The sequence below is a fragment of the Chelon labrosus genome (assembly GCF_963514085.1).
Source record: "Chelon labrosus genome assembly, chromosome: 5".
NCBI classification, from domain to species: Eukaryota; Metazoa; Chordata; class Actinopteri; order Mugiliformes; family Mugilidae; genus Chelon; species Chelon labrosus.
In genome coordinates this window covers 15,101,513-15,112,054 of record NC_140341.1, presented here as the reverse complement: position 1 = coordinate 15,112,054, position 10,542 = coordinate 15,101,513, and the positions used below count along the sequence as shown (strand labels likewise).

At 40.7% G+C, this 10,542-nt stretch overlaps 3 protein-coding genes across 3 annotated transcripts; all 3 read left to right on the top strand.

The window, feature by feature from the left end:
* Nucleotides 1–746: 746 nt before the first annotated feature.
* LOC311488009 (carbonic anhydrase-like) lies at nt 747–2,095 on the top strand (the record flags this gene model as incomplete). Its single annotated transcript, XM_084544512.1, has 5 exons — nt 747–770; nt 964–1,056; nt 1,215–1,277; nt 1,444–1,599; nt 1,951–2,095. 5 exons carry the CDS (start codon nt 747–749, stop codon nt 2,068–2,070), a joined length of 456 nt encoding a protein of 151 aa, XP_084400638.1. The 3' UTR covers nt 2,071–2,095.
* Nucleotides 2,096–3,660: 1,565 nt separating this feature from the next.
* LOC311488008 (carbonic anhydrase-like) lies at nt 3,661–6,216 on the top strand (the record flags this gene model as incomplete). Its single annotated transcript, XM_084544511.1, has 7 exons — nt 3,661–3,694; nt 4,211–4,495; nt 4,709–4,827; nt 5,164–5,256; nt 5,345–5,407; nt 5,574–5,729; nt 6,073–6,216. The coding sequence occupies 7 exons, from the start codon at nt 3,661–3,663 to the stop codon at nt 6,190–6,192; spliced, it is 870 nt and encodes a 289-aa protein (XP_084400637.1). The 3' UTR covers nt 6,193–6,216.
* A 1,559-nt stretch (nt 6,217–7,775) lies between these two features.
* LOC311488007 (carbonic anhydrase-like) lies at nt 7,776–10,542 on the top strand (the record flags this gene model as incomplete). The annotated part of the gene is made up of 7 exons (XM_084544510.1): nt 7,776–7,809; nt 8,694–8,891; nt 9,106–9,224; nt 9,485–9,577; nt 9,742–9,804; nt 9,973–10,128; nt 10,399–10,542. The coding sequence occupies 7 exons, from the start codon at nt 7,776–7,778 to the stop codon at nt 10,516–10,518; spliced, it is 783 nt and encodes a 260-aa protein (XP_084400636.1). The 3' UTR covers nt 10,519–10,542.

Below are 10,542 nucleotides of genomic sequence, written 5' to 3'. Positions count from 1 at the left end.
GACGTTACATTAAAATAGCTGAATCATCATCATGGAACGGAAGCGACAAGACAACATTATACAGTAGTGGCATTAATTAAAGTGTGTTTATTTCTATATTTGTAGGACCTGACAAGTGGGCAGAAAGTTTCCCTATAGCCAATGGGCCCAGACAGTCTCCCATCAATATTGTCCCCAAGGAAGCCCAGTATGACTCCTCTTTGAAGCCTCTGACGTTGAAGTATGACCCCTCCAATGCCAAGGGCATGCTCAACAACGGACACTCCTTTCAGGTGGACTATGTGGACGACACAGACAGCTCCAGTAAGCACAGCTCAACTTCTATTATTCATTTTTGTCTTTGCATAACAGTATATATATTGATAATATATTGAAAAATGCTCCAGTTGCTAACACAAACGTTCTGCCTCAGCGGGCTCTAAGCTGATGAGATCTGTATTCACCACAATAAACCAAAAACTTGTTGTTATTGACGTTCAGTGTTTCCTGATTATGTGATCTCTTGTTCAAAACCAGCCCTAACTGGAGGCCCTATTTCTGGAACATACCGTCTGAGGCAGTTTCATTTCCACTGGGGAGGCAGTGACGACCAAGGCTCGGAGCACACTCTCGACGGCATCAGGTTCCCCTGTGAGGTACTGAGGCCACTGGAGCATCTCCAGTTAACTGAATGTGAATTAAAATACGCATGCACTGTTCCCATTACAATTAGCACATACTGCACAGTAACAGATTTTAAACTCTTTATGTGGCAAGGATGGAAGGGGCAGGTAAGCGACAATCTCTTTACAGTGGTGGTCCTTACTATTTTTCATAAAAAACAAACAAATAATAAAATCACAGGAGAGTGGAAAACTAGTAGTTCCATCATATTAAAATCAATCTGCCTTGCTTGAGCAGTCTGTCTGGATAAGGTGACATGCAGCCAGACTGTGACTTAATACTATTTTATTTCCTTGTTAGCTTCACCTGGTGCACTGGAACACTAAGTATCCCAGCTTTGGAGAGGCAGCCGACAAGCCTGATGGTCTTGCCGTAGTTGGGGTTTTTCTCAAGGTGAGTCATCAGTGATTCAACTTTGGCAAATCAGTCTGTCACTGTACTGCAGATTAGCAGCAGGATGGTGTTTAAGTGTTCCTGCCTTTTAAGATTGTGAAAAATGTTTCTTATTATATGATGCATTATGTTTGTATTTACTTTATGATGTGATCTAGATTGGTGATGCCAACCCTCAGCTTCAGAAAGTTCTGGATACCTTCGATGCCATTAAGACAAAGGTAAAAACAACTGTCACAAAATTCACAAAGTACAGCTGCACTTGGTACAAATGTGCCCATTCTAGAGCAGTTTTTAAGGAAAATAACTAATTAATTGTAATGTTTTTTTCTTTCCTCTTCACTTCCCGCTCCCCCTCTTCTATCTCCTGCTCTGTAACACCTGCAGGGAAAGCAGACCACCTTCTCTAACTTTGATGCAAAGACTCTTCTTCCTGGTTCTCTGGATTATTGGACATATGACGGCTCTTTGACGACTCCGCCACTCCTGGAGAGTGTGACCTGGATCGTTTTGAAGGAACCAATCAGTGTCAGCCCTGCACAGGTACTCCCATATTTACTAAGTTCACCCACATGTGGCTCAGTAGGTAGAACGGTTAACTAATGTTAACTAATGTTAGATACAGCATCCCAAACAGCCAAGAAAAACACAGAAAAGTGTCAAAGCAGCTTGAGGTCTTTTAGGTACACTCTGTTGATAGCAGATTGTTGCAGTCAAAACCTCTTATCTGACCACTGTCAGTTGATATTCCTGTTGTGCTCTAGCAGGCAATGATGGAGTTGCAAAAGAGGTTATAATGTTATAAGAGACTATGATATGATTTTGTCTGCCAAAATCATACCTTAATTATCGCTCTCTCCTTCTCCTTTCTGTTGGTGTCTGGTTCCTCGTTAGATGGAAATGTTCCGTGGCCTCCTCTTCTCTGGAGAAGGAGAAGATCCATGCTGCATGGTAAACAACTACAGGCCTCCTCAAGATCTCAAGGGCCGAAATGTCCGTGCCTCCTTCCAATGAACCCTCACCTCACCTTCTTCACTCATCAGATTGTTTTTCCTTTCTCATTCTTGTTTCAATAGTTTTCTTCCGATAGTCTTTACTTTGCGTATTGTAGCCTTAATGACATCAACTTGGAAATTGTAACAGCTACTTACAATGAGATAAGAACTCTGGTGCCTGATTGCCTGTCGCATCTGTGGCATGCTGTGCATCCTTTTCAGTGATTCAAGGATTCAAGGATTCTTTATTATCATTTCAACACACATTTGTACATGAGATGGAACGAAATTAGTTTCTCTGGTCCTGATTCAAGCCATAGCAAAAATAGTAAAAAGTATAAATAAGAATAAAATTAGCTAACTAAGTATAGTACAAAATAGCAAGAAGTGCATTGAGGTAATGTGCAAGTGGAAGTTTAAAGTCACATTCTGCAAAAACAACTGCAATCTGTGCACGTGTGTCTATGGGTGGTTGTTGTTGGGGGGCTACGGAGGTCCTCCAGCATTCAACAGTCTCACAGCCTCTGGGAAGAAGCTGTTCCTGAGTCTGGTGGTCCTGCTCTTAATGCTCCGCAGCCTCCTGCCTGAAGGGAGAGGGACGAACAGTGGATGGGGTCTTTCCTGATGCAGGTGGCCCTTTTCCTGCATCTGGAGGCGTAGATGTCCGTGGTGGTGGATAGACTGCGTCCCACAGTCTTCTGTGCAGCTTTCACCACCCTTTGCAGAGCCTTCTTCTCCGCCGCAGAGCAGCTGCAGTGCCACACAGTGATGCAGGAGCACAGGACGCTCTCCACCACACACCTGTAGAATGCTGTCAGGGCTGAGGTAAACACAAGGTAAACAATATAAGTGTAAATGTAAACCGAGAAAAATAAAATAAAATATAGACTGTAATAAAGAATAAAATATAGACGTAAACTCAAGTGTAAACTTAGAGGAGGGTAGTTCATATACACACATTTACAGTATTGAAAGCAGCTATGTGAGTAAAGTGCAGTGGTGCAGGTATTTAAGTCTGGTTAAGGCTCAGAGTTGAGCAGGAGGATGGCATGTGGATAGAAACTCTTCCTCAGACTCTCAGTCTCTGACCTCAGGCATCGGAAACGCCGACCTGATGGTAGTAGAGAGAAGAGAGAGTGTCCGGGGTGACTGGGCTGTTTGAGGATCTTCTTGGCCCTTTTTTTATATTACATATCATTTTATTATTATTATTTAATTATTATATTATTATTATTATTATATAGTAATATATTATTATATAATAATATATTATACTTAGTATAATTATCTATGTAAGTTGTCACATATTGGCAAATCTGCATTAACCTGCTATAGTAACAGTTACTGTTCTGTTACCACGGATACAAACTGGAAAAATGCACACTAAAAAACAGATCTTCTTTTAAATGATCAGTTACAACAGTTTGTACCATTTATATGACATTTAAGTCGTTTTTCTTCGTTTGTTCACAAGAGACATCAGAGGAAATATCATTAGAAAGAGTAGTGCTGCCTCCTCACCTGCCTCTTCAGCCTCTTTTTAACCCGCAAACTCACTTGGATTAATTATTCTTTTCTGGTACCAGGATAACATAAAGGAGGAGCAGCTATGTCTCAAGGATGGGGATACGGAGCGGCTAACGGTGAGGATCTCACAGCACCCAACACAGTTTGATTCACTTATTGTACTCGATTTTCAAGTCTATGTGTTAAAGGCTGAAAACATGTCGCCACACAGAATCAGTTAGTGTAGACAGTGCTGTATATATTACAGACACCAATCATCCATTCCTCAACAAAGTTTAATTACTTTAACAGTTACTCTAACTGCTGTAACTGAAACTTTCACAACCAGGAACATCCACAGGTCTTGTCAGCTTATCCAGATATTATACATGCAGAACAAATAGAAAATGTTTAAAGTGTTACAGTTTAGATTGAAAGCATAGAGAACAGGGAATATCATTATTTTTCTTTCTGTCATTGAATGTTAAGGTGAAGTACAGGTGTACCTATTTATGTATTTCTACTTTCCTTGTGTACTTCAGTTTCATACAAGAGTAATGTTTCCTGTTTTAATTACTTTTATTTAGTGAGAATCTTTTGAGAATTGTTTTCTAAGTTATGTATATATATTTGGTGACGTTACATTAAAATAGCTGAATCATCATCATGGAACGGAAGCGACAAGACAACATTATACAGTAGTGGCATTAATTTAAGTGTGTTTATTTCTGTATTTGTAGGACCTGACAAGTGGGCAGAAAGTTTCCCTATAGCCAATGGGCCCAGACAGTCTCCCATCAATATTGTCCCCAAGGAAGCCCAGTATGACTCCTCTTTGAAGCCTCTGACATTGAAGTATGACCCCTCCAATGCCAAGGGCATGCTCAACAACGGACACTCCTTTCAGGTGGACTATGTGGACGACACAGACAGCTCCAGTAAGCACAGCTCAACTTCTATTATTCATTTTTGTCTTTGCATAACAGTATATATATTGATAATATATTGAAAAATGCTCCAGTTGCTAACACAAACTTTCTGCCTCAGCGGGCTCTAAGCTGATGAGATCTGTATTCACCATAATAAACCAAAAACTTGTTGTTATTGACGTTCAGTGTTTCCTGATTATGTGATCTGTTGTCTGAAACCAGCCCTAACTGGAGGCCCTATTTCTGGAACATACCGTCTGAGGCAGTTTCATTTCCACTGGGGAGGCAGTGACGACCAAGGCTCGGAGCACACTGTCGATGGCATCAGGTTCCCCTGTGAGGTACTGAGGCCACTGGAGCATCTCAAGTTAAACGAATGTGAATTAATATATGCATGCACAGTTCCTATTGCAATTAGCACGTACTGCAGAGTAACAGATTTTAAACTCTTTATGTGGCAAGGATGTAAGGGGCAGGTAAGCGTTAATCTCTTTACAGTGGTGGTCCTTACTATTTTTCATAAAAAAAACAAAAACAAACAAAAAATAAAATCACAGGAGAGTGGGAAACTTGTAGTTCCATCATATGAAAATCAATGTGCCCTGCTTGAGCAGGCTGTCTGGATAAGGTGACGTGCAGCCAGTCTGTGACTTAATACTATTTTATTTCCTTGTTAGCTTCACCTGGTGCACTGGAACACTAAGTATCCCAGCTTTGGAGAGGCAGCCGACAAGTCTGATGGTCTTGCTGTAGTTGGGGTTTTTCTCAAGGTGAGTCATCAGTGATTCAACTTTTTCAATTTTTTGTTTCTTATTATATGATGCATTATGTTTGTATCTACTTTATGTTGTGATCTAGATTGGTGATTCCAACCCTCAGCTTCAGAAAGTTCTGGATACCTTCGATGCCATTAAGACAAAGGTAAAAACAACTGTCACAAAATTCACAAAGTACAGCTGCACTTGGTACAAATGTGCCCATTCTAGAGCAGTTTTTAAGGAAAATAACTAATTAATTGTAATGTTTTTTCCTTTCCTCTTCATTTCCCGCTCCCCCTCTTCTATCTCCTGCTCTGTAACACCTGCAGGGAAAGCAGACCACCTTTTCTAACTTTGATGCAAAGACTCTTCTTCCTGGTTCTCTGGATTATTGGACATATGACGGCTCTTTGACGACTCCGCCACTCCTGGAGAGTGTGACCTGGATTGTTTTAAAGGAGCCAATCAGTGTCAGCCCTGCACAGGTACTCCCATATTTACTAAGTTCACCCACATGTGGCTCAGTAGGTAGAACGGTTAACTAATGTTGACTAATGTTAGATGCAGCATCCCAAATAGCCAAGAAAAACACAGAAAAGTGGCAAAGCAGCTTGAGGTCTTTTAGGTACACTCTGTTGATAGCAGATTGTTGCAGTCAAAACCTCTTATCTGACCACTGTCAGTTGATATTCCTGTTGTGCTCTAGCGGGCAATGATGGAGTTGGTTATAAGGTTATAAGAGACTATGGTATGATCTTGTCTGCCAAAATCAAACCTTAATTATCGCTCTCTCCTTCTCCTTTCTGTTGGTCTCTGGTTCCTCGTTAGATGGAAATGTTCCGTGGCCTCCTCTTCTCTGGAGAAGGAGAAGATCCATGCTGCATGGTAAACAACTACAGGCCTCCTCAAGATCTCAAGGGCCGAAATGTCCGTGCCTCCTTCCAATAAACCCCACCTCACCTTCTTCACTCATCAGATTGTTTTTCCTTTCTCATTATTGTTTCAATAGTTTTCTTCCGATAGTCTTCACTTTGCTTATTTTAGCCTTAATGACATCAACTTGGAAATTGTAACAGCTACGTACAATGAGATAAGAACTCTGGTGCCTGATTGCCTGTCGCATCTGTGGCATGCCGTGCATCCTTTTCAGGGATTCAAGGATTCAAGGATTCTTTATTATCATTTCAACACACGTTGGTATATGAGATGGAACGAAATTAGTTTCTCTGGTACTGATTCAAGCCATAGCGGGAATAGTAAAAAGTATAAATAAGAATACAATTAGCTAACTAAGTATAGTACAAAATAGCAAGAAGTGCATTGAGGTAGTGTGCAAGTGGAAGTTTAAAGTCACATTCTGCAAAAACAACTGCAATCTGTGCACGTGTGTCTACGTGTGGCTACGGAGGTCCTCCAGCGTTCAACAGTTTCACAGCCTCCGGGAAGAAGCTGTTCCTGAGTCTGGTGGTCCTGCTCTTAATGCTCCGTAGCCTCCTGCCTGAAGGGAGAGGGACGAACAGTGCATGGGGTCTTTCCTGATGCAGGTGGCCCTTTTCTTGCATCTGGAGGTGTAGATGTCCGTGGTGGTGGATAGACTGCGTCCCACAGTCTTCTGTGCAGCTTTCACCACCCTTTGCAGAGCCTTCTTCTCTGCCACAGAGCAGCTGCCGTGCCACACAGTGATGCAGGAGCACAGGACGCTCTCCACCACACACCTGTAGAATGCTGTCAGGGCTGAGGTAAACACAAGGTAAACAATATAAGTGTAAATGTAAACCGAGAAAAATAAAATAAAATATAGACTGTAATAAAGAATAAAATATAGACGTAAACTCAAGTGTAAACTTAGAGGAGGGTAGTTCATATATATACACACATTTACAGTATTGAAAGCAGCTATGTGAGTAAAGTGCAGTGGTGCAGGTATTTAAGTCCGGTTAAGGCTCAGAGTTGAGCAGGAGGATGGCATGTGGATAGAAACTCCTCTTCAGCCTCTCAGTCTCTGACCTCAGGCATCGGACACGCTGACCTGATGGCAGTAGAGAGAAGAGAGAGTGTCCGGGGTGACTGGGCTGTTTGAGGATCTTCTTGGCCCTTTTTTTATATTACATATCATTATATTATTATTATTTAATTATTATATTATTATTATTATTATTATGTAGTAATATATTATATATAATAATATATTATACTTAGTATAATTATCTATGTAAGTTGTCACATATTGGCAAATCTGCATTAACCTGCTGCAGTAACAGTTAATGTTCTGTTACCATGGATACAAACTGGAAAAATGCACACTAAAAAACAGATCTTCTTTTAAATGATCAGTTACAACAGTTTGTACCATTTATGTGACATTTAAGTCGGGTTTTTTTTGGTTTGTTCACAAGAGACATCAGAGGAAATATCATTAGAAAGAGTAGTGCTGCCTCCTCACCTGCCTCTTCAGCCTCTTTTTAACCCGCAAACTCACTTGGATTAATTATTCTTTTCTGGTACCAGGATAACATAAAGGAGGAGCAGCTATGTCTCAAGGATGGGGATACGGAGCGGCTAACGGTGAGGATCTCACAGCACCCAACACAGTTTGATTCACTTATTGTACTTGATTTTCAAGTCTATGTGTTAAAGGCTGAAAACATGTTGCCACACAGAATCAGTTAGTGTAGACAGTGCTGTATATATTACAGACACCAATCCTCCATTCCTCAACAACAGTTTAATTACTTTAACAGTTACTCTAACTGCTGGGGCATACTTGTTCAGCTTCAGGGTAACTGAAACTTTCACAACCAGGAACATCCACAGGTCTTGTCGGCTTAGCTTATCCAGATATTATACATGCAGAGCAAATAGAAAATGTTTAAAGTGTAAATGTTTAGATTGAAAGCATCAGGACTGTAAAAATTAAAGTGCTATATTAACATCCCTGCATCCATAATTCAACTTAAGAGATCTGAGTATTTCATTTTTATTGAGTATTGAGTTATTATGTGGATAGTTTTGAAAATAATAGAAATAGAGAACAGGGAATATCATTATTTTTCTTTCTGTCATTGAATGTCAAGGTAAAGTACAGGTATACCTATTTATGTATTTCTACTTTCCTTGTGTACTTCAGTTTCATACAAGAGTAATGTTTCCTTTTTTAATTACTTTTATTTAGTGAACATCTTGAATATCACATTGATACTGAGTAGACTGAGTAGATTGGAATACATTTTTACAATTAATTCATATTTTTTCGAAAATCAAAATTTAAAATACTTTTTTCTTCCTGTCTAGTCAAAGTAGTTGTAAGTGAGAATTGTTTTCTAAGTTATGTATATATATTTGGTGACGTTACATTAAAATAGCTGAATCATCATCATGGCACGGAAGCGACAAGACAACATTATACAGTAGTGGCATTAGTTTAAGTGTATTTATTTCTGTATTTGTAGGACCTGACAAGTGGGCAGAAACTTTTCCTATAGCCAATGGGCCCAGACAGTCTCCCATCAATATTGTCCCCAAGGAAGCCCAGTATGACTCCTCTTTGAAGCCTCTGACATTGAAGTATGACCCCTCCAATGCCAAGGGCATGCTCAACAACGGACACTCCTTTCAGGTGGACTATGTGGACGACACAGACAGCTCCAGTAAGCACAGCTCAACTTCTATTATTCATTTTTGTCTTTGCATAACAGTATATATATTGATAATATATTGAAACATGCTCCAGTTGCTAACACAAACTTTCTGCCTCAGCGGGCTCTAAGCTGATGAGATCTGTAGTCACTGTAATAAACCAAAAACTTGTTGTTATTGACTGTTCAGTGTTTCCTGATTATGTGATCTGTTGTCTGAAACCAGCCCTAACTGGAGGCCCTATTTCTGGAACATACCGTCTGAGGCAGTTTCATTTCCACTGGGGAGGCAGTGACAACCAAGGCTCGGAGCACACTGTCGATGGCATCAGGTTCCCCTGTGAGGTACTGAGGCCACTGGAGCATCTCCAGTTAAACGAATGTGAATTAAAATATGCATGCACTGTTCCTATTGCAATTAGCACGTACTGCAGAGTAACAGATTTTAAACTCTTTATGTGGCAAGGATGTAAGGGGCAGGTAAGCGACGATCTCTTTACAGTAGTGGTCCTTACTATTTTTCATGTGCCTTGCTTGAGCAGGTTGTCTGGATAAGGTGACATGCAGCCAGTCTGTGACTTAATACTATTTTATTTCCTTGTTAGCTTCACCTGGTGCACTGGAACACTAAGTATCCCAGCTTTGGAGAGGCAGCCGACAAGCCTGATGGTCTTGCCGTAGTTGGGGTTTTTCTCAAGGTGAGTCATCAGTGATTCAACTTTGGCAAATCAGTCTGTCACTGTACTGTAGATTAGCAGGATGGTGTTTAAGTGTTCCTGCCTTTTAAGATTGTGAAAAAAGTATTTTATGTTTCTTATTGTATGATGCATTATGTTTGTATCTACTTTATGTTGTGATCTAGATTGGTGATGCCAACCCTCAGCTTCAGAAAGTTCTGGATACCTTCGATGCCATTAAGACAAAGGTAAAAACAACTGTCACAAAATTCACAAAGTACAGCTGCACTTGGTACAAATGTGCCCATTCTAGAGCAGTTTTTAAGGAAAATAATGAATTAATTGTAATGTTTTTTTTCCTTTCCTCTTCACTTCCCGCTCCCCCTCTTCTATCTCCTGCTCTGTAACACCTGCAGGGAAAGCAGACCACCTTCTCTAACTTTGATGCAAAGACTCTTCTTCCTGGTTCTCTGGATTATTGGACATATGACGGCTCTTTGACGACTCCGCCACTCCTGGAGAGTGTGACCTGGATCGTTTTGAAGGAGCCAATCAGTGTCAGCCCTGCACAGGTACGCCCATATTTACTAAGTTCACCCACATGTGGCTCAGTGGCTAATGTTAGATAGAGCATCCCAAATAGCCAAGAAAAACACAGAAAAGTGGCAAATCAGCTTGAGGTCTTTTAGACAGTTGATATTCCTGTTGTGCTCTAGTGGGCAATGATGGAGTTGCAACAGAGGTTATAATGTTATAGCTATGATATGATCTTGTCTGCCAAAATCATACCTTAATTATCGCTCTCTCCTTCTCCTTTCTGTTGGTTTCTGGTTCCTCGTTAGATGGAAATGTTCCGTGGCCTCCTCTTCTCTGGAGAAGGTGAAGATCCATGCTGCATGGTAAACAACTACAGGCCTCCTCAAGATCTCAAGGGCCGAAATGTCCGTGCCTCCTTCCAATAAACCCCACCTCACCTTCTTCACTCA